At 41.0% G+C, this 27,876-nt stretch overlaps 3 protein-coding genes and 1 long non-coding RNA gene across 4 annotated transcripts; all 4 read left to right on the top strand.

The window, feature by feature from the left end:
• Window positions 1–5,608: 5,608 nt before the first annotated feature.
• LOC133017485 (uncharacterized) lies at window positions 5,609–8,465 on the top strand. Its single transcript, XR_009682771.1, has 3 exons — window positions 5,609–5,673; window positions 8,008–8,025; window positions 8,404–8,465. It is a non-coding gene; the product is annotated as an uncharacterized LOC133017485 (long non-coding RNA).
• A 30-nt stretch (window positions 8,466–8,495) lies between these two features.
• Window positions 8,496–10,754, top strand: LOC133018220 (scavenger receptor cysteine-rich domain-containing group B protein-like). Its single transcript, XM_061084540.1, has 3 exons — window positions 8,496–8,706; window positions 10,215–10,517; window positions 10,684–10,754. Exons 1-3 carry the CDS (start codon window positions 8,496–8,498, stop codon window positions 10,752–10,754), a joined length of 585 nt encoding a protein of 194 aa, XP_060940523.1.
• A 1,354-nt stretch (window positions 10,755–12,108) lies between these two features.
• On the top strand, window positions 12,109–16,706 carry LOC133018217 (scavenger receptor cysteine-rich domain-containing group B protein-like). The gene is made up of 4 exons (XM_061084534.1): window positions 12,109–12,319; window positions 13,418–13,435; window positions 13,580–13,882; window positions 16,582–16,706. The coding sequence occupies exons 1-4, from the start codon at window positions 12,109–12,111 to the stop codon at window positions 16,704–16,706; spliced, it is 657 nt and encodes a 218-aa protein (XP_060940517.1).
• A 1,741-nt stretch (window positions 16,707–18,447) lies between these two features.
• LOC133018216 (uncharacterized) lies at window positions 18,448–26,794 on the top strand. The gene is made up of 7 exons (XM_061084533.1): window positions 18,448–18,516; window positions 21,036–21,126; window positions 21,211–21,504; window positions 21,912–22,022; window positions 22,437–22,480; window positions 26,263–26,410; window positions 26,493–26,794. Exons 1-7 carry the CDS (start codon window positions 18,448–18,450, stop codon window positions 26,792–26,794), a joined length of 1,059 nt encoding a protein of 352 aa, XP_060940516.1.
• Window positions 26,795–27,876: the final 1,082 nt, after the last annotated feature.

Genomic DNA, 27,876 nt, shown 5'->3' with positions numbered 1-27,876 from the left:
CAGAGAGAACCACATCCTGCAGTGGGTTGTCTCTGCTGATGCGAATAGATCGGCCTGAGCCGTGCCAAACCGACTCCATAGGAGGGATACAACCTCTGGATGAAGTCTCCATTCTCCTGGGAGAGGACCAGTCCTGGACAAGAGGTCTGCTGCTCGATTTACAATCCCTGGGATAAAGATTGCTTTGAGTGAAGCCAGATGCTGAAAAGCCCAAAACAGAAGTTTCTGTGCCACCTGGAGGCAACGCAGGGACCTTGTGCCTCCCTGGTGATTTATATGATACACAGTTGAAGTGCTGTCTGTCCTTATCAAGACATGCCTGCCCTGGATGGAGGAAAGGAGAGCCTTCAGAGCAAGGTGAACCGCTCTCAACTCCAGAACATTGATGTGTTCGCCACCCCAAGGGGGTATCCACGGGCCACGCACCATTCTGCCTTCCCAGACTGCTCCCCAACCTGTGAGGGAAGCATCTGTCGTCACCACTGTCCTCCTCGAGGGAATGTTCCCAAGGGGGACTCCTTGGAGCAAGAGCACCCGGTCTGCCCATGGGCGTAAGGCTTGGAGACATGTGCGTGTCACACGAAGTTTCACGTGTCTGTCCAGCTTCGGGTTGAGCTTGAAGGCATTCAGCCACCTCTGAATTGGCCTGGCCCTGAGGAGGCCCAGAGGAACAACAGCTGCTGCGGCTGAAATCATCCCCAGCATCCTCTGAAAGCTGATAAATTGTAGCTGCCTGCCGAGACGGAATCGTTTCCGGAAGACTAGAATCTTCCTCACCCTCTGAGATGTGAGGGATGCAGACATTGTAAGGGAATTCAAGCAAAGTCCCAGAAAAATCACCTGCTGCCTTGGCTCGAGGTTGCTTTTCGTCACATTTACCTTGAAACCCAAGGACCGTACATGCGACAACACCCTCTGGGTATCCTCTACAACTTGGCCAAGAGATGGAGCACAAATCAGCCAGTCGTCCAGGTAGGGAAGGATTTTTACTCCTGACAACTGGAGAGGAGACAAGGCCGCCCCAACCACTCTGGTGAACACCCTTGGTGAGAGGGAAAGGCCAAATGGCAGGACCTTGAACTGATAGGCTTGCCCCTGGAATGCAAACCGAAGAAAAGGTCTGTGGTTTGGACAGATGGGCACATGGAAGTACGCGTCTTCCAGGTCTATCGAGGTGAACCACTCTCCTCTTTCGATAGATTCTAAGATCTGACCTGTGGTCAGCATCTTGAAAGGAAGTACCTTTATGAAGGCGTTTAATCGCCTTAGGTCCAAGATGGGACGTATTCCGCCATCTTTTTTCGGCACGAGGAAATACGTGGAGTAGAAGCCAGTGAGCTGTTCGTCTGGATCTACTTTCATAATTGCATCCTTCTGCAGAAGGGTTAAAATTTCCTGTGCCAGGATTTGAGCCTGGACTGGGTCCGTGACAATCGTCATGCGGATCCTGGAGTAAGGGGGGGGCCGCCGCCGAAACTGAATTCTGTACCCCTTTGATACTGTAGCAAGCACCCATGGGTCTGACACAGTTTCTTCCCAGCTGTCCAGGCATAGCCGAGAATGAAGTTCGGCGGGTGTCCCCCCACCCCTAGGCTGTACCGCCCCGAGGTCCTTGACCTCTGGGGGGGCGCCTCCTCTGGGGAGCACCTCTAGTCGAAAAACGGGGATAGAACCCACGTCGACTTTGTGAAGGCTGTTTGGAGTCACCAGAGGCTGTGAATCCTGTAGCCTGTCGCCTGTCATTCACCCATGGCTCCTTACGGGCCCAGGATGATGATCGGTGGGGAGGCTGGGAGCCCCTAAGTTTATACCTGGTAGACGCAGCCCCTCTGAAAGTGCGCTGTACTGACTCTCTGGTACGCCGAGACTGTTCAGCCTTATCTAACACACCCTGGGAGTCAGGATGAAAAACATGTGCCGGCACGACTGGCATATTGGTCAGTTCTTTCCTGATATTCTCGGGAAGAGTTGTCTGTGCCAACCAGATCTGCCTCCGAGCTACCATAGCAGATGACATAGCTGCACCAATGTCCCTTGTTAACTGGGAATGAGTGACCAGGGCAGAGTCCATAAGGCTCATGGTGTCCTGGTCCTCTGGGTTGGCTGTTCTCCTAAGAGCTGCCAATAAAATGGCGAGTGCATTGCCCGAGCGGGCTGCTCGTGTGGCTGCATTATAAGTCCGAGACACCAGTCGGTCTGACTTATCACACTCTTTCAGGGGACAGTGTGGATTGGTGGTTACCCGCTCTGGACCCAGAGATGTTAAGGCTGCCATCTCCCGCTCAACTGGAGGCATATCCCCCATACCTGTTTCAGGAGCATACTGATTCTTAGTCAGTCTCCGGCAACCTGCATTGAACTGAGGTGCCCCACTTGGGATGTTCCATGCTTTCCTGAGCATGTGCAAATAGTCACCAGCCACAGGTACAGTAACTGATTGCTGGGTCTGAGTGATGCCGGCCCAAATCCCATCCATTGGAGCAGGAGCCTCAGTTGGAACATTGAGCCCCACAATTTTTGCCGCACTTGAAACCCTTGAGATGACGTCCATGGGTGAAGGCTCACTTTCACCCATGTTGCTGAGGTTGGACGCCCCCTCACATTGTGTGGATTTAGGCTGTTTTAGCCCAGCAGCACCCTCAGACTGCCCATCACTTTCAAAAAGGGAATTTTGAGCATAGAGAGAGAGAATGTCAGGGTGAACCACATTCTCCTCCTGATAGGAGGGTAACCTGTCCGGGGAGGAGTGCCCATGCCTCGATGCCCTAGCTGTTGTGGCCGGGTACTGGGCCTCAACTCTACCCAACCTGTCTGACAGACCACGTATGGCCGCTAGGATTTGCAGCTGAGTGTCATCATGCTGACCAGCTGGGTTCTGTGAAGGTTTTGGAGCCTGTGTCTCGCTTGAGTCCCGCCTGCGAACAGGGGTGTGCTCATGCCCACGTTTTCGGGGGGCTTTCCTTGAGGTGTGTCCCCTTTCATTTAGTTTGGCTGGTAGAGGCTGCACGGCCCCAGCACGAACAGACTGCTCCACCCATCTGGCTCTTTTAACACGCTCCTCCACAGGCAGTTCCACTGCTGCCACACAGGGGTTCTCAATATCATCCAATAAATGTGCCATGCCCAAACAAGTCGGGCATTCACGGTGGCCATCTCGGGGATCCATGATACCCCGGCAATAATGGCACAAATGTGAGGACATTTCTGTGTTACTTTTGTGATTTAAGAATAAATATATAAACAATAGCGCCCAGCAGCTACGGATAGCTGGTAAAGGGGATCTTATAAACAGGCTAATCACAGCTGGCCAATATCACATAAAACGAAGGAAGGGGTGAAATAACTAATTCACCTGAAAATGCCCACTGTATGCCTGCAATGGCAGAAAACAAGGGGGGTGGGGGGGTGGAGAGAGAACAACATCCCAGCCACTGCGAACAGGGCTTTAAGGGAAACAAAATAGCACCTACAAAGGGTGATAACCAATAACCAACTGTATTTTACACAGGGAACACAGGCAAACAATCCCACCTGCTGCGCACAGAGGCGAAAAGGGGACACTACCTGGCCTCAAACACGGTTTATTTATTCATTTTTGAAAGGCAAATAAACGTGAAAAGGTTGGCTTTAACTCAACCCCACTCCCTGCGGACAGCGAGTTACCGGGTGAGGAGGGGGGGGGGGGCACCCCCGATCCAAATCAGTTTTAAGGGACAGATTATTTATTGATTAAGCTTCCCAACTTTTCTACTCACTCCTGTAAGAGAACAAACTCTGTATGGACACAAACAGCACGAGATAAACAATACTTACCCAAAGCTGTGAACATGAGTAGTTAGTGCCAGGTGCAGCTAATTAAGCTGCCTGAAACAAAGAGCAGAGCTTAACACATGCAGTGTAGCCCTCTGCCTCACTTTTAGAGAAGGGGAAAACCACAAACAATCCTCAGGGACACAAGGCGCCTGCACAAAAGTGTCGGATTGATAAAAGTGGAGTCCCAAAATATCTTACTTACCTGTCGGTCTCGGATGAGGCGAGTGAAGAAAAGAGGAGGCGGCCGCGCTCACCGGGGAGCTTTATGGGCGGTGAGCCCAGCCCCCTTAAGGTCACTCACGTGACATTGTTGATATTTGGTCTCGAGGATAGGGAGATGAGGACATAATTCGTGTTAAGACCGTGGTGACGGTCTGAGGGAGGTCGAAATAGATCCTATTCTTAACCCCAGACTGAACAAATCAAAAACCTCCCCTCCCACTTTTGTCCCCGTGGTCTGTCCCAGCCCGCTGCTCGTCTCTTGTCTCAGTGTTTAATTTCATGTGATGATTTGTTTCTGGTGATTGTTGTTTCATTTTGCTTTTTGTTGAAATATGCATTTATTAAGTTTAATAAAAGTTGTGTCTTTTCTACAAGTGAAGCCGTCTCTTGCCTCATGACGTCATCGAACCTGTGCTGTTGCACCTTTCCTGGAGGTGAAATCCCCCAGGGGGCGCTGTTGCAACACCTCATTTCCCTGCTTCCCTCACACGACACATGAAGAACAAACCAAGATGTTCCACACAATCCACCAAGCAGTCTGTACTGGTGCTTTAACATTTCCACTGAAACCAGAAGTCAGTTCCTCACATTATCAGAACTTGAACAAGATCAATGTGTTTACTGACAGACCTCGATATGTTCTCTTGTTAGGAGACAATCATTGTTATTCATCTATTGTCATGTTGTGGTTCATGTGGACAGTATTAGGCCACGCCCACATAGTTCACACCTCCTCACTGCAGATTTGTCTAAACACAGGGGCGTCGTTACGCCTGTTTTAGGGGGGCTGAAGCCCCCCTAAAATGTTCTTCAGCCCCCCCAAATAATTATTCGGATTTTTTTTTTTTATTTAATTTTTTTTTTATTTTTTTATTTAACTATTGTTTTACACATGGACAAGTTATTTATAACTCTAACATATGTGAGTGCTTTTCTGGTTTGTATGTTTTCTCCCCCCAGGTAGTAACAGAATGTGGCTATCTGTAATTGTTAACGATTGTTACCTGCTTAAATTTAGGTTTACTTGAGGCAAATGAAAGGGAATATTGTAATGAGCTATGTTAACACTAAGCTAGCTAGCTAGCTATTTTGTTAGAAAATGTCTCCAGTGAGCAAGAGTGTGAACGAGCAAATTTGAAAAGTAAGAAATAACTATCGACAGCTCTCTATTCTTTGCATTAATATCTATCTCTAGTATTTTAAAACAATAATATCAGTGCCTATAGAATGTTGTGTTTATAATCAGTTAATGATAGTGAAAAATAAATGTCATAGTGTCCCTCATAACGCTATTGTACCGGTTTATCATCCAATTCATTGACCAGATGAATATAAGAAGATTTTTCAGCAGAGATCACACTCTTTCTGAGCCCGCAAACATTCAGCATATAGGGGCTAAGCCCCCCCTTTTCTTTCAATCCTAGAAACGCCCCTGTCTAAACATATTCATAAACCAGAGATATCACTGAGGAGGTTTGATTTCACTGAGACGTGTGGATGAGAGACGAGCACCCTGACTGCTGCTGGGCTGATTGAGGTCTGAACTCTGATCCACTTCCTCCTACGACACATTTGACAGAATGCATCCCATCGTTCTTCTCTTTGTCATTTCTCTGCTTCACGCATATGAAGCCCGAGGTAAACGCTAAATTTTTTATCCTTTTCTTCTTCAAATATAGTTTTATTGATCTGTTCTTGTTGTACTTTGTGACTGTTTCAGCAATTTAGCTTGTTTAGAATTTTGTTTTCTTTGTTAATAATTTGCTTATTTCATTATTCTATGAATATTAAAATGATAACTATATTAAAAAGATGACTTGTTGATTGACGATTCACTCAGTAAAACTTTCTTCCAAATATCTGTGGTTTGTTAAGTTCTACTCTTGAATCTGATTACAAAATATATAATGAGTGATAACAGACATGGAAAAACGTTTAAAAGCTTGTAAAACCAACAAAACTGACTATTAATGTAATGTCCTGTGGCAGCGACTCAGAGAACAGAACAAACTGATTAGGAAACTTTACCTTTTATCGACAAAGCTTGATAATACAACAGGGCTCGTGACAGAAGGAGAACCGAGAGTGATGCTTCCTTTTACATGTCAGTGTCTGTCTGTTTCTATTTCTGCACGTCCACTGTACATTCTTCGTGTGAAAAATTAGCTTTTGAAGAAAGTCTACCGTTGCAGAATCACTTCCTCTTTCACAAGTTTTATTTAAGCTCCAGAAACTGTTATCTTTTCACAGAAGCTTGATTATGAATTCAAACTGCTAACTTTGATTATAGGTGTAACGTTCACATCAATCCCCACAATCATGAGGTTCCACTGAAGACAAGTAGTCAAGGGTCCATACTGTGACTCAAACCACATCTACACGTACGAGCTGGTCAGGAAACTAAACTTCTCTCTTTTCATTCTCTACTGAATAACATTTTAATTAATCAGACAAATCTATGTTGCTAGAACCGATATGTTACAAATCAATAACTAATAATAACATCACAGCAGGAACATTATTTATTAAACGCCAAAAGTTTTGCTCACTGTGTCTAATTAGGTCTGAGAAAGAAAAGCAAAGATTACAAGCTTTTTATTTAGCTCATTATTATAATTCTGTCCCCATATGAGGATGATTATATTTCAAGACACATAGTATCTCGCCATGTTAAAGAACGTGAAAGAAAATTCTTGCATTCACCGAATTCGCGTCAGAATTCAAAGGAAATCAGTTTAGTGGCTTTTGAATTATCCTGCTGACGGGCAAGGCAGGGCACTTTCAATTACAATTTACGAGCAAAATAAAAGAATAAAAAGAGAAGAATAAAAGAGGTAAAAAAAAAATAAGAAAAAATCTGTATGAAAAAGTAGAATTAAGTTGAAAGGAAAAAAAATGAAATGAAACAATCAAATCTCAAACATGTAATTGATTCATATATGGTTTGAATGAAAGCAGCTGATTCCCTTTGGATTGGGATTGTCATAATAATTCTTTGTGTAATTGGTAATACAAATGTATGACCAGATGATGGAGGTAAAGAGGAGAAGTTAGGAATCACCAAGTTTAGCAGCTCTTTAGAGCAGTGTTCACTCTGAACCTGCCTGTTTGCTTGTCCTTTGTTGATGCCCTGGACCTACTTCAGAATTATTCCTTGTCATTATTGAGTCCTAACCCTGAGTCTAACCCTAACCATCAAATATTTCTTTATACTGTCACTTTTTAATGTTTTTGTGCACAGATTTTTATAAACAGTCAATGGTGCAGAGTGAAGTTATAAAACTTTGTGTTTATCCTACCTGGTTTATCTGCAATGAAGACTTTAAGTCAATGTTTTTGATATATGAAACAGAATTAGCTTTATTACTGTTCACATGTGTGGGTAATACATACATTTGAATGATTAAATTAACTGGTGTTATGTTTTCATATATTGCATGCCGGATTTATCAGAGATGTGAAAAGCAACGTTGTGCTTCTACTTTGAAGACAAATTGCGATCCAGTTTATCCGAGGACATAGAAGAAGACATGTTAACTCGGTCCATAGACTTAAGGCACTCTGAATTAAACACTGCACTTCCTTGGACCATCAACAATACACACTCCAAGTGTGAAATTGAAAAGATATACAGTTTTTGAGATATGTGCTTCAAATACAGACAGAAGTTTGTGGATTTATAAGTAGTTGTTCATGTTCACTCCCTTTCCTTGCTGCTAACACGGCTTAAAATTAAAAGGAACAAGTTAGCATATTCTGTTGTAACTGGTGAAGTGAAGAGTCTGAATAGGCCTCCTGTTGTGGCTTCGCTCTGTGTCTGGTGTTGCAGGAAAATAGATATAGCAGATATAGAGTAACTATAGAAGGCCAAGATCCTCCTTTCAACAAATAATTTGACCATACTCCCTCTCTCTCTCTCTCTCCCATATCCCCTCCTCCCTCTGGATTCAACCAATGGCGTACACACCTCAGCGAAGAGACCGTTTCAAGGTAAGAACGAGCTCTATAGGAAAAACTCAATCTGCCCAGACACCTGCGATTAGTTGCAAACATGTCTGCATCCAGGTCATGGCAAGGATCAGTAGCAGGCTGTGTGTCAGTGAAAGAGAGAACAGGAGGTAGATCAGTGCCTCTGGCTTTTTTAACTGGTAGGAATAGACTCATTTCAGAGGGATGTATTTCTTGCTATTTGCTTTAATTACATTAGAGCTTACTAGTCTGTCATTTTCTGTTTCAAATGCCGAAGATCTTAACCACACAACCTGAACCTCCTCACCTCACTGAAAGACAGAAATTGCAGTTTTGTTGAGCAAAATGAATCAGAAAGAGAGAGGCCCTGACAGATTTTGCCTGCTCGTTTCCTCAAAGTGCAACTGGTGAATGGAAGCAACAGGTGTGAGGGCAGAGTGGAGGTGCTCTTCTCCGGCGTACGGGTCACAGTGTGTGACTACGACTGGGACATGGTGGACGCTAACGTGGTGTGTAGGCAGCTGAACTGCGGGATGGCCGTGGAGATCAGCAACAGCTCCAGATTTGGACCAGGCTTGGGGCTCATAGCGCTGGACGACGTGGACTGCAGAGGACATGAAGCAGACCTTAGCCAGTGTGGAAGTCTAGGCTGGGGCATTCACAACTGTGACCACGATGAGGATGTGGGCGTCACCTGCACAGGTAGGGCCTTCATACACCTTTAGTTTGGCTGAGACAGTGTAGAAGTCCATTTCATTTCATCTACTTCTTCTTCTTTTCTTGTTTTTAGTGCTGCCTGAAGCATCAATGGTTGGGGCAAATGTTTTGATATTTCTGTGTGTAATTGGTCATAAAAATATATGACCAGATGATGGAGGTATAGAGGAGAAGTTAGGAATCACCAAGTTTAGTAGCTCTATAGTGAGGTGTTCGCTCTGAACCTGCCTGTTTGCTTGTCCTTTGTTGATGCCCTGGACCTACTTCAGAATTATTCCTTGTCATTAGTGAGTCCTAACCCTGAGTCTAACCCTAACCATCAAACATTTCTACTATATACTGTCACTTTTTATTGTTTTTGTGCACAGATTTTTATAAACAGTCAATGGTGCAGAGTGTAGTTATAAAACTTTGTGTTTATCCTACCTGGTTTTTCTGCATTGAAGACTTTAAGTCAATGTTTTTGATATATGAAACAGAATTAGCTTTATTACTGTTCACATGTGTGGGTAATATATACGTTTGAATAATTAAATTAACTGGTGTTATGTTTTCATACATTGCATGCCGGATTTATCAGAAGATGTGTCAAGCAAGGTTGTGCTTCTACTTTGATGACAAATGGCCATCCAGTTTATCCGAGGACATAGAAGAAGACATGTTAACTCGGACCATAGACTTAAGGCACTCTGAATTAAACACTGCAATTCCTTGGACCATCAACAATACACACTCCAAGTGTTAAATTGAAAAGATGTACAGTTTTTGAGATATGTGCTTCAAATACAGACAGATGTTTGTGGATTTATAAGTAGTAGTTCATGTTCACTCCCTTTCCTTGCTGCTAACATTGGCTAAAATTAGAAGGAACAAGTTAGATATTCTGTTGTAACTGGTGAAGTGAACAGTCTGAACAGGCTTCCTGTTGTGGCTTCGCTCTGTGTCTGGTGTTGCAGGAAAATAGATCAAGCAGATATAGAGTAACTATAGAAGGCCAAGATCCTCCTTTCAACAAATAATCTGGCCATACTCTCTCTCTCCCTCTCTGCCATATCCCCTCCTCCCTCTGGATTCAACCAATGGCGTGCACACCTCAGCAGAGACACCGTTTCAAGGTAAGAACGAGCTCTATAGGAAAATCTCAATCTGCCCAGACACGTGCGATCAGTCGCAAACATGTCTGCATCCAGGTCACGGCAAGGATCATTAGCAGGCTGTGTGTCAGTGAAAGAGAGAACAGGAGGTAGATCATTGCCTCTGGCTTATTTAACTGGTAGGAATAGACTCATTTCAGAGGGATGTATTTCTTGCTATTTGCTATCATTACAATAGAGCTTACAAGTCTGTCATTTTCTGTTTCAAATGCTGAAGATCTTAACCACACAACCTGAACCTCCTCACCTCACTGAAAGACAGAAATTGCAGTTTTGTTGATCAAAATTAATCAGAAAGAGAGAGGCCCTGACAGATTTTGCCTGCTTGTGTCTTCAAAGTGCAACTGGTGAATGGAAGCAACAGGTGTGAGGGCAGAGTGGAGGTGCTCTCCTCCGGCGTGTGGGGCACAGTGTGTAACGACGACTGGGACATGGTGAACGCTAACGTGGTGTGTAGGCAGCTGGACTGCGGGATGGCCGTGGAGATCAGCAACAGCTCCAGATTTGGACCAGGCTTGAGGCTCATAGCGCTGGACGACGTGGACTGCAGAGGACATGAAGCAGACCTCAGCCAGTGCAGGAGTCTGGGCTGGGGCATTCACAACTGTGACCACGATGAGGATGTGGGCGTCACCTGCACAGGTAGGGCCTTCATACACCTTTAGTTTGGCTGAGACAGTGTAGAAGTCTATTTCATTTAATTTACTTCATCTTCTTTTTTCTTTTTTGGTGCTGCCTGAAGCATCAATGGTTGGGGCAAATGTTTTGATATTACTGTGTGTAATTGGTCATAAAAATGTATGACCAGATGATGGAGGTATAGAGGAGAAGTTAGGAATCACCGAGTTTAGTAGCTCTATAGTGAAGTGTTCGCTCTGAACCTGCCTGTTCGCTTGTCCTTTGTTGATGCCCTGGACCTACTTCAGAATTATTCCTTGTCCTTTAGTGAGTCCTAACCCTCAGTCTAACCCTAACCATCAAACATTTCTACTATATACTGTCACTTTTTATTGTTTTTGTGCACAGATTTTTATCAACATTCAATGGTGCAGAGTGAAGTTATAAAACTTTGTGTTTATCCTACCTGGTTTAACTGCAATGAAGACTTTAAGTCAATGTTTTTGATATATGAAACAGAATTAGCTTTATTACTGTTCACATGTTTGGTATACGTTTGAATGATTAAATTAACTGGTGTTATGTTTTCATACATTGCATGCTGGATTTATCAGAGATGTGTCAAGCAACGTTGTGCTTCTACTTTGAAGACAAATGGCCATCCAGTTTATCCGAGGACATAGAAGAAGACATGTTAACTCGGTCCATAGACTTAAGGCACTCTGAATTAAACACTACACTTCCTTGGACCATCAACAATACACACTCCAAGTGTGAAATTGAAAAGATGTACAGTTTTTGAGATATGTGCTTCAAATACAGACAGATGTTTGTGGATTTATAAGTAGTTGTTCATGCTCCCTCCCTTTCCTTGCTGCTAACATTGGCTAAAATTAAAAAGAATGTGAACAGTCTGAACAGGCCTCCTGTTGTGGCTTCGCTCTGTGTCTAGTGTTGCAGGAAAATAGATCAAGCAGATATAGAGTAACTATAGATGGCCAAGATCCTCCTTTCAACAAATAATTTGGCCATACTCTCTCTCTCTCTCTCTCTCTCTCTCTCTCTCTCTCTCTCTCTCCCGTATCCCCTCCTCCCTCTGGATTCAACCAACGGCGTGCACACCTCAGCAGAGACACCGTTTCAAGGTAAGAACGAGCTCTATAGGAAAAACTCAATCTGCCCAGACACGTGCGATCAGTCGCAGACATGTCTGCATCCAGGTCACGGCAAGGATCAGTAGCAGGCTGTGTGTCAGTGAAAGAGAGAACAGGAGGTAGATCAGTGCCTCTGGCTTTTTTAACTGGTAGGAATAGACTCATTTCCGAGGGATGTATTTCTTGCTATTTGCTATCATTACATTAGAGCTTACTAGTCTGTCATTTTCTGTTTCAAATGCCGAAGATCTTAACCACACAACCTAAACCTCCTCACCTCACTGAAAGACAGAAATTGCAGTTTTGTTGAGCAAAATGAATCAGAAAGAGAGAGGCACTGACAGATTTTGCCTGCTCGTTTCCTCAAAGTGCAACTAGCGAATGGAAGCAACAGGTGTGAGGGCAGAGTGGAGGTGCTCTCCTCCGGCGTGTGGGGCACAGTGTGTGGCGACGACTGGGACATGGTGAACTCTAACGTGGTGTGTAGGCAGCTGAACTGCGGAGTGGCCGTGGAGATCAGCAACAGCTCCAGATTTGGACCAGGCTTGGGGCTCATAGCGCTGGACTACGTGGACTGCAGAGGACATGAAGCAGACCTCAGCCAGTGTGGAAGTCTAGGCTGGGGCATTCATGACTGTAACCACAGTGAGGATGTGGGCCTCACCTGCAGAGGTAGGGCCTTCATACACCTTTAGTTTGGCTGAGACAGTGTAGAAGTCCATTTCATTTCATCTACTTCATCTTCTTTTCTTGTTTTTAGTGCTGCCTGAAGCATCAATGGTGGGGGCAAATGTTTTGATATTCCTGTGTGTAATTGGTCATAAAAATGTATGACCAGATGATTGAGGTATAGAGCAGAAGTTAGGAATCACCAAGTTTAGTAGCTCTATAGTGAAGTGTACGCTCTGAACCTGCCTGTTCGCTTGTCCTTTGTTGATGCCCTGGACCTACTTCAGAATTATTCCTTGTCATTATTGAGTCCTAACCCTGAGTCTAACCTTAACCATCAAACATTTCTTTATACTGTCACTTTTTAATGTTTTTGTGCACAGATTTTTATAAACAGTCAATGGTGCAGAGTGAAGTTATAAAACTTTGTGTTTATCCTACCTGGTTTATCTGCATTGAAGACTTTAAGTCAATGTTTTTGATATATGAAACAGAATTAGCTTTATTACTGTTCACATGTGTGGGTAATATATACGTTTGAATAATTAAATTAACTGGTGTTATGTTATATATTGCATCCTGGAATTTATCAGAGATGTGAAAAGCAACGTTGTTCTTCTACTTTGATGACAAATTTCCATCCAGTTTATCCGAGGACATAGAAGAAGACATGTTAACTCGGTCCATAGACTTAAGGCACTCTGAATTAAACACTGCAATTCCTTGGACCATCAACAATACACACTCAAAGTGTTAAATTGAAAAGATGTGCAGTTTTTGAGATATGTGCTTCAAATACAGACAGATGTTTGTGGATTTATAAGTAGTAGTTCATGTTCACTCCCTTTCCTTGCTGTTAACATTGGCTAAAATTAGAAGGAACAAGTTAGATATTCTGTTGTAACTGGTGAAGTGAACAGTCTGAACAGGCTTCCTGTTGTGGCTTCGCTCTGTGTCTGGTGTTGCAGGAAAATAGATCAAGCAGATATAGAGTAACTATAGAAGGCCAAGATCCTCCTTTCAACAAATAATTTGACCATAATCTCTCTCTCCCATATCCCCTCCTCCCTCTGGATTCAACCAATGGCGTGCACAACTCAGCGAAGAGACCGTTTCAAGGTAAGAACGAGCTCTATAATGCCGAAGATCTTAACCACACAACCTGAACCACCTCACTGAAAGACAGAAATTGCAGTTTTGTTTATCAAAATGAATCAGAAAGAGAGAGGCTCTGACAGATTTTGCCTGCTCGTGTCTTCAAAGTGCAACTGGCGAATGGAAGCAACAGGTGTGAAGGCAGAGTGGAGGTGCTCTTCTCCGGCGTGTGGGGCACAGTGTGTGACGACGACTGGGACATGGTGGACGCTAACGTGGTGTGTAGGCAGCTGAACTGCGGCATGGCCGTGGAGATCAGCAACAGCTCCAGATTTGGACCAGGCTTGGGGCTCATAGCGCTGGACGACGTGGACTGCAGAGGACATGAAGCAGACCTCAGTCAGTGTGGAAGTGAGGGCTGGGGCATTCATGACTGTGACCACGATGAGGATGTGGGCCTCACCTGCACAGGTAGGGCCTTCATACACCTTTAGTCTGGCTGAGACAGTGTAGAAGTATGGTTGCAAAGGGGCAAAAAGTTTCCCGTAAATTTCCGGAAACTTAACAGAAACCTTCCATGGGAAGTTACGCTCGGGAATTTTGAAAAATAAATAAATACGCAAATTAAACACTGAGCAATAAAACATCATTCAAAACTCTATTTTAAAGATGGATGGAATGCAGCACACGCTGCACATTGAGTTTCAACCACTGTGCATTCTTCCATCACATGCACAGATAACTCCCAGCATCCTTCACTCTACAGCAGGGCTACTGAGGCCTGCTGTAGTGTGCAGGACTAGTCAGGTAAGTTTCGATGATATTACTGGGGAATATATATGAGCATGCTGATTGAGGATTGTTCATCTGTTCATCTAGCCCAGGGGTCGGCAAACTTGGCACGCGGCGCCATAATCATTGGCACGCAGTCGATTTCCTATTAAAGAAATGTTCAAAGGTTTTGCCGTCATGCAGCCTGTATTAACATCTGTTAGCCGCTAGGTGACAGTATTGCACCATAGGCTGGATGCCAATCGCCATTAAATAATAATAATAAGAAGCCTCCCGGCCCGTGCTGCTTGCAGTTTCACGCATGAATCTCTGCGAAGTGCATCCGCTCAGGTGTAATAACGATGGGAAGGAGACTATGGACTCGTTTTTTAGTAAGGACCGTGCTGTGTGCACTTTATGTTTAGAAAATGTGGTTTGCCGAACGTCCAGCGTTAAGCGCCACTTTGAGACCAAGCACGAAAAAACTTTCAAATACCAGACAAGGGAGAATACATCAGGCGTGCAGTGTCCATGTATGAGAAGCAGGCCAACTGTCTGAAAATATTTGCCACTGCCAAAAACCAAGGGACCGGAGCAAGCTATCGCATTGCTCACTGCTCAACCGCTGACCGCTCCGAAACATGTGTTTGATCTGCTTTTGTTCACTTTGGACAATTCCAATGCAATACTTGTTCATGAGTTACTGAAAGCAGTGTTTTGAAATGGTGTCAGTGCAATCTGTCATGGGGTGGGGAAATTCTTAATATGAGTGTGGTTGGTGGGGTTAATGACAAACCTATTGTCATAATGATAAACAGATTCTTTTAAGTGTTGTTCTATATATATAGCCAATATGGATAGACAAAAATGACATGTCCGTTGTGAATGTTCAATAATAGAACTTAATGTTAAAAATAATGTTGATATGGCACACTAATTAACATGAAAAAATTCACAATGGCACTTATTGTGAAAAAGGTTGCCGACCCCTGATCTAGCCTATTTCCATTAATTTATCCATCAATTGTAAAATATGTTTACAGACGATTCCAATTGTTTGGCTAACTATTTATATCTCTGGCATTGCATTAGTGTTTTTTTAACAAACTTTTTTCTCATCTTATTCTACAGAACAATGCCACGTGCACTATCTCATGTGTGGAGACATTTCACCCCATCCAATGTAGAAGGAAAGGCTGTGTACATTTGCAAATACTGTGCAAAGACCTATGTTAAGAATGACACAAAGATGCAGAAGCATATAGTCAAGTGCCCAAAGTTTCCTTAGGGTTAAAATCAGCCTATGACAAAACAAAATGTTTATATTTATGTCTGTTTATGACAAGGTAAATACAGTTAGTATAAATTACCCACAGCATTTCCAGTTTATTCCCGTTAATTCCTGTATATTCCTGTTAATTTCCGTTAATTCCCATGGCAGGTTTCCAACTTTGAATATTACCGGAATTTTGCAACCCTATGTTTCATTTCATTTACTGCATCTCCTTTTTCTTTTTTGGTCATGCCTGAAGCAGCAAAGGTGGGGGCAAATGGCTTTGGGGGTCCTTCCACACCACCCTAGTCTAAATAAGACTGGGCTTCAGCTTTGAATATCAGAGTGATGGATTAGTCTTTTTTTGTCAGCATTAAAGCAAATGATCAATATACAAAAACAATTAAAGCCCTCAAAAAGCTAATTAATTTGCCTGAAAAAATAAAATAAAAATAATAATCCTTACAATTTCAATAGGGCCTCACTGTCTCACTGTCTGTTCGGTGCTCTGGCCCTAATTAGACAGTTAGCAGGTTATTGTGATATGATGTAAAGGTGATCGCTGATTCTCTGCCTTAACCGGATTTCTTTGTTTCTCAGTAAACTGATTTCCTGCTTGCATGTAAACACAGGGACTAACTGGCTGTGTGATGCTCCAGCAAACAGAATCTGCTGGTACAGAATGTGTAATGTTAAGTGACTTGAGATAATGTGTATTATGATCTGGCCCTACACAAATAAAATTAGGATTAGAAACAAAATTCTGTTTAAAAGTCATCAGTTTAAAAAGAGGTTAAAAACTCACCTGCATAGAATTCTACTCTTATAATTAAAAAAAATGTTGTGAGGCAATTCGGCTTTGAAAGGTGCTGTACAAAAATAATTATAGTTTTTATAATTATAAAAAAATACCCTTATATTGTTAAATTCCTTTGTAACATTTTTAAATTTGTTAAGAAAAGTTCCTTACATATTATTTAAATCATGAATTATATTGCATGGTAAAAATGCAGAGTTGTCAGTGGAATTTAAAGGAGGTGATTTACTTTTTAAGAAATATTTTTATGTGTTAAAGTGAATAAGTTCTGAAAATAACTAATAACAGTTTTTCTGTTTTCCTTTACAGGCCCTGAACCACCGGGCGCTTTCATCGCCTTTGTCATTATCACTGTCGTTAAGGTTTTGGTGATAATTGCCATATCAGCAGCTTTTGTTGGATATCGAATGAAAGGAAAACGTACGTCAGAGTAAAAATTCAACTGCAAATACTGTAAATGGAATTCCGGATTTTCACTGTGTCCTTCACTTTATTCACTGATCCACCAACTTTAGGGTCATTGACAATATCTGAGATCCTTTCCTAGTTTACAGTACTGATCGGAATCCGCTGTTCATTATTTAGCATATAGATAATATCATGATGAATGTCTGTGTGTGTACTTTTATTGTATTATATCTGTCGATCAACAGAATTTCAGAAAAGCAATGCTGTGTTTATGTAAAACCTCTAGGGATCACCAAAATCACAGGAATGACAAAACACACGAACACCAAAATGTAATGTGATGTAAATGTAATTCAGTTACAAGTCTAAATTAATTTGTGATTTAAAGCCAATGAATATTCTATGTCACCTTCTTGCAGATGAAAGTGTGGACAAGGAAAAAACTGTGTACGAAAATGTTCAGGTAAAGTTACGTCATCTTTTCTAACATCTGACCTAGTGAGATTACTTTAATTGTTGCAACAGTCAGTCACACCACTGAAAATAGTGATATACAATCTATGATTAATAGCTACCCCCCTTGGTAGCAAAACAAGTTTTATTTGACTTTATCTCTTCAGGTCATAAGCGTGAACACCACTTAAGGTTCTGAATTCAACCGATGATGCTGCAGCTCCTTCTCCGTCCTCCATCTACAGCTTGATCGAAGTTGGGTCCATTAAATCCACTGAGGCCGGAGACACGACTCAGCCTGAACATCTGGAATTGTCTTCCAAATTCTGCCTTTTGGACGATGTCCAGTATTATTGTTGCTGTGAGTCATGTGATATTTTCCCTGGGAAGATTTGGGGATTTTTTGACCAGAACCAGAACCAGGAGCATCTGGAACAGCTCCGCCCACTTTAAAACTGTTATTGTAATATATTTCATGGCTTATTGAAAAAAAGATACCGGATTTATGTTAATATGAATTTTAAATATAGTTTTTTTCTTACAGATGTGTTCTTGTTCTTTCTAAAGACCTGGTTCATCTCATTAATGTGTTGCAGCTTAAGCAACTATTCAATGTTTTAAAAGTCCAAAAGTTTGTAATGGTTCATTAAATTGGTCCTTTAAGTTAATCTCAATAGAGGTTTGTGTAATTAGATTTGTTATCTGTATATAAAGAGATTTTGATATTATTCTATTGTACATTGTGTTAAATTTTTCAAAAATTCAATAAAAACCTAAAGTGATTTGGCTGCTACATTATTTCTGAGGAGTGTCCATAATGGGTGCTCGTAATATAAAGTTCTGACTTCACACAAGTGTTTAGAAATATATATTGGGAATTATAAATGTTTAAGTTAAATCAATATCCTGAAATATACAAAGCATACATCTCTTCTTCCTTAAAAAACAAATGCTAATACGATGACGAGGAAGGTTTAACAGCCAAAAAAACATTTGAAAACAGCTCCTCTTCCCTCGGCCCCTGATGGCGACACATTATTTCCAGACCCTCATGATCTATTTCGACCTCCCTCAGACCGTCACCACAGTCTTAACACGAGGTGACGGTCATCGGTCGGTCTCATAGATCCATAGTTATGGTCATAACTTACGTTTTCGCTGCTGACCAGGAGCAGCTGACAGGCTCGTGCAGACACTGAGCTCACTCCAGCCTGTAAACACGTGGAGCCGGAGGCGCGCTCCCTCCCGGCCGCTGCGTGGCGCTGTGGCTGCTTTCATGGCGCGCTGGTTGCTAGGCGACGTCGTACTTCCGCTATGTTTCACGAAACGGCCGTGCACAGCTCTCCCTTCTTCCGTTTCCGCTCGTCTCCTGAGGAGGAGCAGGTGTGTTTCATTTCATGTGATGGTTTGTGTCTGGTGATTGTTGTTTCATTTTGCTTTTTTTGTTGAATTATGCATTCATTAAGTTTAATAAAAGTTGTGTCTTTTCTACAAGTGAAGCCGTCTCTTGCCTCGTGACGTCAACGAACCTGTGCTGTTGCACCTTTCCTGGAGGTGAAACCCCCCCAGGGGGCGCTGTTGCAACACCTCATTTCCCTGCTTCCCTCACACGACACATGAGAAACAAACCAAGATGTTCCACACAATCCACCAAGCAGTCTGTACTGGTGCTTTAACATTTCCTCTGAAACCAGCAGACAGTTCCTCACATTATCAGAACTTGAACAAGATCAATGTGTTTACTGACAGACCTCCATATGTTCTCTTGTTAGGAGACAATCATTGTTATTCATCTATTGTCATGTTGTGGTTCATGTGGATGACATGCTGAGTATTAGGCCACGCCCACAGAGTTCACACCTCCTCACTGCAGATGTTCATAAACCAGAGGTATTTCCTTGATGCAGTTAGATTTCACTGAGACGTGTGGATGAGAGACGAGCACCCTGACTGCTGCTGGGCTGATTGAGGTCTGAACTCTGATCCACTTCCTCGTACGACACATTTGACAGAATGCATCCCATCGTTCTTCTCTTTGTCATTTCTCTGCTTCAAGCATATGAAGCCAGAGGTAAACACTTAATTTTTTATCACGTTTCTTCTTCAAATAAAGTTTATTGCTCTGTTCTTGTTGCACTTTGTGACTGTTTCAGCAATGTAGTTTCTTTAGAATTTTGTTGTTCCTAATAATTTGCTTATTTCATTATTCTATAAATATTCAAATGAGAACTTTATTCAAATAACGACTTGTTGATTGACGATTCACTTAGTAAAACTTCCTTGCATATATCTGTGGTTTTTTCAAGTTAAGTTCTACGTTTGAATTCAATTTAAAATATATAATGATTTATAACAGACGTGGAGAAACTTTTTAAAAGCTTGTAAAACCAACACAACTGACTCAGAAAACAGAACAAATTGATTAGGAAACTTGACCTTTTATAGACAAAGCTAGATATTAAAACAGAGCTCGGTGACAGGAAGAGAACCTAGAGTGATGCTTCCTGTTACATGTCAGTGTCTCACTGTCTGTCTGAAAAATGACCTGTTGAAGAAAGTCTAACGTTGCTGAATCACTTCCTCTTTTACATGTTTTATTAAAGTTACAGGAATCTTTTCACAAAAGCTTGATTATAAATTCAAACTGCTAACTTTGGTTATAAGTGTAACGTTCACATCACTCCGCACATTCATCAGGTTCCACTGAAGACAAGTAGTCAAGGGTCCATACTGTGACTCAAACAACATCTACACGTACGAGCTGGTTATGAAAACTTCTCTGGGTTTTCATTCTCTACTGAATGACATTTTAATTAATCAGATGAATTTATGTTGCTAGAACCAATGTTACTAATCAATAAATAATAATAACATCACAGCAGGAACATTATTTATTAAACAACAATAGTTTTGCTCACTGTGTGCAATTAAGTCTTAGAAAGAAAAGCAAAGATTACAAGCTCTTTATTTAGCTCATGATAATTCTGCCCCTTAATGAGGATGAATATATTTCAGAAGACACAAAGTATCTCACCATGTTAAAGAAAGTGAAAATTCTCGCATTCCACCGAATCCACGTCAAAATTCAAAGGAAATCAGTTTAGTGGCTTTTGAATTATCCTGCAGACGGGCAAGGCAGGGCACTTTTATTTACAATTTACAAGCCAAATAAAAGAATAAAAAGAGTAGAATAAAATAAGTGAAAGAAAAAAAAAGGATAAATCTGTATGATTACGTAGAATTAAGTTCAAAGAGATAAACAATACAAATAAAATAGATTTGTAAACACTAGAATGTCAATTTACCTCCGCCGAGGTCCAGAAGTTCTTAAATTCAGTCAAGCTGCACTAAAGTGATCTGAAGTCTCAGTCCCCCTCAATACGCCTGATTTCATTCTCTGGGAAATCATGGAAAATATAAAAAACAGCCCGTCTCACAAAATAAATCCTGAATCTTCCTGAAATGTAACTTTCTTGGTCCATGTCCCATCCTTCCACCACGTCTTGTGGAAATTCAGTTTCTAAGTAAACCTGCTGATCATTAAACCAACCAACCAACAGACAGGGGCAAACACAACCTGCTGGGCCGAGGTCATTTTATATCATGAGTCTCTGTTTAATGACAAAAACTACAGTTTAAATCAAAGTATTTTCTTTCTAATAAAGTGATGCTGTGTTGTTTCTACAGGCGCCGACACTGGGACTCCTGTATTTGTGCAGAAGGGGAAGGATCTGCTTCTACACGTCACGGCTCCTGTTGAAATAGTTGAACGGGGTATATTTACATGGAAATTTAATGATTCAATCATATTAAGATTGTTTGAAGATAACGAAACAAAAATAACTGGCCCCTATGATGGAAGGGTCGAGATTTTTCTCCAAAATCACTCTTTGCTTTTGAAGAATGTGCAACAAGCCGACAGTGGATGTTACACTGCAGCTGTTATTGGGGAAGAAATCACTTATGTGGGTAAATACAGCGTCACAGTTCAAGGTAGGTTTATTCAGATTTTAAATATGGACACACAGCAGCTGCCCAACTACTAAACCCATTAATGCCTGTGTCCCTCCCCCTCAGATCCAGTGTCTCCGGTTAATGGGACAGTGGACTTACTCTCCTCCAGCTCCGACTCCTGTAACCTCACAGTGACCTGCAGCACACAGGACTCCCATCACATCATCAGCACTTTTAGATGTGACACCAACACCTGCAGCCAGGACGAGGGAGGAGAGAGGTCAAAGGTCACGACCTCTGGCGCCTCCCTCCGTGTCTACCTGTCCGAAGCCTTCTCAGTTATCTGTAGCCATAGCAACCAGGTCAGCTCGGACGAGCACATAACAATTATAAGAGACTTTTGTTTCTTAATTCCTGGTAAGTGACCGACAACACAAGCAGCTGATAACTTTGTTTTATAGAAGGTTGTGTTCCAACTTAAGCTCATTTTGAAATATTAAATGTTTCCCAACATTTAAAGACTAGATAAAGACTTTCTCCTTCAATTGGTTAAACATGCTGCTGCTTTGATTATATCTACGACAACTTCTCAACTTTAATTTGTTTAAAAGAAAAAACTACTTTTATCTCTGTTTTAATATTTGTTAAATTCCTTTTTAACACTTTTAACTTTGGTAAGAAAAGTACTGTGCATATTATATTTTAATTATAAGTTATATTTGATGGTAATAATCCAGAGTTGTCAATTGAGTTTAGAGCATGCATTACATTTTTTAAGAAATATTTGTATGTGTTAAAATCCGTTTTGCTTTTTTCCATTACAGCCCCTGAACCACCGGGCGCTTTCATCGCCTTTGTCATTATCACTGTCATTAAGGTTTTGGTGATAATTGCCATATCAGCAGCTTTTGTTGGCCATCAACTAAAAGGAAAACGTACGTTAGAGTAAAAATTCAACTCTTCAAAACTGTGTGAATGGGAATTCAGCATTTTCACTGTGTCCTTCACTTTATTCACTGATCCACCACCTTTATGGTCATTGAGAATATCTGAGATCCTTTCCTAGTTTACAGCACTCATCGGAATCCACTGTTCGTTATTTAGCATATAGATAATATCATGATGAATTTCTGTTTGTGTATGTTTCATTGTATTATATCTGTCAATCAACAGAATTTCAGAAAAGCAATGCTGTGTCTATGTTAAACCTCTAGGGGTCACCAACATCACAGGAATGACAAAACACATGAACACCAATATGTAATGTGATGTAAATGTAAACAATAGAAAACAGTCTAAATTAATCTGTGATTTAAAGCCAATGAACATTCTTTGTCACCTTCTTGCAGATGAAAGTGTGGACAAGGAAGAAACTGTGTACGAAAATGTTCAGGTAAAGTTACGTCATCTTTTCTAACATCTGACCTAGTGAGATTACTTTACTTGTTGACACAGTACGATCCCACCACTGAAAATAGTGATATATATATAATCTGTGGTTTAAGAAAAGGAAACTGCGGAGCCCCCCCCGGTAGCAAAACAAGTTTTGTATGACTTTATCTCTCCAGGTCATAAGCGTGAACACCAGTTAAGGATCAGAATCCAACCGATGATGCTGCAGCTCCTTCTCCGTCCTCCATCTACAGCTTGATCGAAGCTGTGTCCATTAAATCCACTGAGGCCGGAGACATGACTCAGCCTGAACATATGAAATTGTCTTCCACATTCTGCCTTTTGGACGATGTCCAGTATTATTGTTGCCTTGTGTCATGTGATATTTTCCCTGGGAATTTTTTTTTATTTTTTTTTAATCCGAACCAGATGCATCTGGAACAGCTTTAAAACTCTTATTGTAATATATTTAATGTCTTACTGAAAAAGATACATCATCATTCATCATCCTCTCATCGTCATCCGCTTATCCGGGGTCGGGTCGGGTCGCGGGGGGAGCAGCTCAAGCAGGGGGCCCCAGACTTCCCTGAAAAAGATACATGATGAATGTAAATATGAATTGTAAATATAGTATTTCTCATACCGATGTGTTCTTATTCTTTCTAAAGACCTTTTTCAACTCATTTATGTGTTGCAGCTTAAGCAGCTTATCAATGTTTTAAAATTCAAAAAGTTTGTAATGGTTCTTTACATTGTTTCTTTAAATTAATCTCAATAGAGTTTTGTGTAATTCGATTTTTTATTTTTATACAAAGAGATTTTATTTTTCATTTTATTGTACATTGTGTGAACTTTACCAACTTTCCATGAAAAACTCAATAAAAACCTAAATAGATTTTGGCTGCTACATTATTTTGGATGAGTGTCCAGTATTGGTGCACGTACAATAAAGTTCTGACTTCAACCAAGTGTTTAAAAACAAATATTGGGAATTATAAGTGTTTTAGTTAAATCAACATCCTGAAATTCACAAAAATACATATATGCTTCCTTTAAAAAATACTTTTATGATGACGAGGAATGTTTAACAGCCTAAAAAACATTTTAACACTGTTTATATCTTTCTGTCCATCCATCTCTCTCTCTCTCTCTTATGGAAATATGAAAATGCATACATCCTATTCTTAACCCCAGACTGAACAAATCAAAAACCTCCCCTCCCACTTTTGTCTCCCTGGTCTGTCCCATTCGCTGCTCGTCTCTTGTCTCAGTGTTTCATTTCATGTGATGCTTTGTTTCTGGTGATTGTTGTTTCATTTTGCTTCTTGTTGAATTATGCATTTATTAAGATAAATGAAAGTTGTGTTTTTTCTACAAGTGAAGCCGTCTCTTGCCTCGTGACGTCATCGAACCTGTGCTGCTGCTGTTCCACCTTTCCTGGAGGTGAAATCCCCCAGGGGGCGCTGTTGCAACACCTCATTTCCCTGCTTCCCTCACGCGACACATGAAGAACAAACCAAGATGTTCCACACAATCCACCAAGCAGTCTGTACTGGTGCTTTAACATTTCCACTGAAACCAGCAGTCAGTTCCTCACGTTATCAGAACTTGAACAAGATCAATGTGTTTACTGACAGACCTCCATATGTTCTCTTGTTAGGAGACAATCATTGTTATTCATCTATTGTCATGTTGTGGTTCATGTGGATGACACTCTGAGTATTAAGCCACGCCCACAGAGTTCACACCTCCTCACTGCAGATTTGACTAAACATATTCATAAACCAGAGATATTTCCTTGATGCAGTTAGATTTCACTGAGACGTGTGGATGAGAGACGAGCACCCTGACTGCTGCTGGGCTGATTGATGTCTGAACTCTGATCCACTTCCTCGTACGACACATTTGACAGAATGCATCCCATCATTCTTCTCTTTGTCATTTCTCTGCTTCATGCATATGAAGCCCGAGGTAAACAATCAATTATTATCACGTTTCTTCTTCAAATATAGTTTATTGTTCTGTTCTTGTTGCACTATGTGACTGTTTCAGCAATGTAGCTTGTTTAGAATGTTGTTTAATTTCATTCTATAAATATTAAAATGATAACTATATTCAAATTATGACTTTTTGATTGACGATTCAATCAGTAAATCTTCCTTCCATATATCTGTGGTTTTTCAAGTGAAGTTCTACACTTGAATTCGATTTAAAATATATAATGAGTGATAACAGACGTTGAGAAACTTTTTAAAAGCTTCTAAAACCAACAAAACTGACTATTAATGTAATGTCCTGTGGCAGCGACTCAGAGAACAGAGAACAAACTGATTAGGAAACTTGACCTTTTATAGACAAAGCTAGATATTTAAACAGGGCTCGGTAACAGGAAGAGAACCTAGAGTGAAGCTTCCTGTTACATGTCAGTGTCTCTTTGTCTGTCTGAAAAATTACCTGTTGAAGAAAGTCTAACATTACTTAATCACTTCCTCTTTTACATGTTTTATTTAAGTTCCAGAAACTGTTATCTTTTCACAGAAGCTTGATTATAAATTCAAACTGCTAACTTTGGTTATAAGTGTGATTAACGTTCACATCACTCCCCACATTCATCAGGTTCCACTGAAGACAAGTAGTCAAGGGTCCATACTGTGACTCAAACAACATCTACACGTACGAGCTGGTCATGAAAACTTCTCTGTCTTTTCATTCTCTACTGAATAACATTTTAATTAATCAGATGAATTTATGTTGCTAGAAACAATGTTACTAATCAATAAATAATAATAACATCACAGCAGGAACATTATTTATTAAACAACAATAGTTTTGCTCACTGTGTGCAATAAGGTCTGAGAAAGAAAAGCAAAGATTACAAGCTCTTTATTTAGCTCATGATAATTCTGCCCCTTAATGAGGATGAATATATTTCAGTAGACACATAGTATCTCACCATGTTAAAGAAAGTGAAGGAAAATTCTTGCATTCACCGAATCCACGTCAAAATTCAATGGAAATCAGTTTAGTGGCTTTTGAATTATCCTGCAGACAGGCAATGCAGGGCACTTTTATTTACAATTTACAAGCGAAATAAAGAGTAAGAGTAGAATAAAGTAAGTGAAAGAAAAAAAAAGGATAAATCTGTATGGAAACGTAGAATTAAGTTCAAAGAGATAAACAATACAAATAAAATAGATTTGTAAACACTAGAATGTCAATTTACCTCCGTCGAGGTCCAGAAGTTCTTAAATTCAGTCAAGCTGCACTAAAGTGATCAGAAGTCTCAGTCCCCCTCAATACGCCTGATTTCATTCTCTGGGAAATCATGGAAAATATAAAGAAGAGCCTCGTCTCTGAAAAAAATAAATCCTGAATCTGCCTGAAATGTAACTCTCTTGGTCCATGTCCCATCCTTCCACCAAGTCTTGTGGAAATCCAGTTTCTAAGTAAACCTGCTGATCATTAAACCAACCAACCAACAGACAGGGGCAAACACAACCTGCTGTGCCGAGGTGGTTTTATATCATGAGTCTCTGTTTAATGAGTAGAAGTAAAAATGGAAAAAAACTACAGTTTAAATCAAAGTCTCTTCTTTCTAATAAAGTGATGCTGTGTTCTTTCTACAGGCACTGACACTGGGACTCCTGTATTTGTGCAGAAGGGGAAGGATCTGCTTCTACACGCCACAGCTCCTGTTACAGCTCCTGTTAAAATAGTTAAACACAGTGAATTGAAATGGAAATTTTATGATTCAAACATGTTAAGATTATTTCATGATAACAGAACAACTATGATGGAAGGGTCGAGATCTTTCTCCAAAATCACTCTTTGCTTTTGAAGAATGTGCAACAAGCCGACAGTGGACGTTACACTGCAGCCGTTTTCGGGGACAAGGACACTTATGTGGGTAAATACAGCGTCACAGTTCAAGGTAGGTTTCTTCAGATTTGAAATATGGACACACAGCAGCTGCCCAGCTTCTAAACCCATTAATGCCTGTGTCCCCCCCCCAGATCCAGTGTCTCTGGTTAATGGGACAGTGGACTTACTCTCCTCCAGCTCCGACTCCTGTAACCTCACAGTGACCTGCAGCACACAGGACTCCCATCACATCAACAGCACTTTTAGATGTGACACCAACACCTGCAGCCAGGAGGAGGGAGGCCAGAGGTCAAAGGTCACGACCTCTGGCACCTCCTTCCATGTCTACCTGTCCAAAGGCTTCTCAGTTATCTGTAACCATAGCAACCAGGTCAGCTCGGACGAGCACACAACAATGATTAGAGACTTTTGTTTCTTAAATCCTGGTAACTGACCGACAACACACGCAGATAAATTATAAATTATGATTGTAACGAGTTGTCAGTTGAATTTAAAGCATGTAATTTACTAAAAATATATTTTTATGTGTTAAAGTGAATATGTTCTGAAAATAACTAATATCAGTTTTTCTGTTTCAATTACAGCCCCTGAACCACCGGGCGCTTTCATCGCCTTTGTCATTATCACTGTCATTAAGGTTTTGGTGATAATTGCCATATCAGCAGCTTTTGTTGGATATCGGATAAAAGGAAAACGTATGTCAGACTAAAAATTCAACTCTGCAAATCTGTGTGAATTCAGCATTTTCACTGTGTCCTTCACTTTATTCACTGATCCATCAACTTTATGGTCATTGACAATATCTGAGATCCTTTTCCAGTTTACAGTACTGATCGGAATCCGCTGTTCATTATTTAGCATATAGATAATATCATGATGAATATCTGTTTATGTAGGTTTCATTTTTTTATATCTGTCTATCAACAGAATTTCAGAAAAGCAATGCTGTGTTTATGTAAAACCTCTAGGGGTCACCAAAATCACAGGAATGACAAAACACACGAACACCAAAATGTAATGTGATGTAAATGTAATTCAGTTACAAGTCTAAATTAATCTGTGATTTAAAGCCAATGAATATTCTATGTCACCTTCTTGCAGATTAAAGTGTGGACAAGGAAAAAACAGTGTACGAAAATGTTCAGGTAAAGTTACGTCATCTTTTCTAACATCTGACTTAGTGAGATTACTTTACTCGTTGCCACAGTCAGTCACACCACTGAAAATAGTGATATACAATCTATGATTAATAGCTACCCCCCTTGGTAGCAAAACAAGTTTTATTTGACTTTATCTCTTCAGGTCATAAGCGTGAACACCACTTAAGGATCAGAATTCAACCGATGATGCTGCAGCTCCTTCTCCGTCCTCCATCTACAGCCTGATTGAAGTTGGGTCCATTAAATCCACTGAGGTCGGAGACACGACTCAGCCTGACCATCTGGAATTGTCTTCCACATTCTGCCTTTTGGATGATGTCCAGTATTATTGTTGCCTTGTGTCATGTGATATTTT

This window comes from Limanda limanda, chromosome 13, assembly GCF_963576545.1.
Source record: "Limanda limanda chromosome 13, fLimLim1.1, whole genome shotgun sequence".
In the NCBI taxonomy this organism is placed as follows: domain Eukaryota; kingdom Metazoa; phylum Chordata; class Actinopteri; order Pleuronectiformes; family Pleuronectidae; genus Limanda; species Limanda limanda.
Note: the sequence above shows the minus strand (reverse complement) of the source record. Positions and strands in the feature narration are given on the sequence as shown.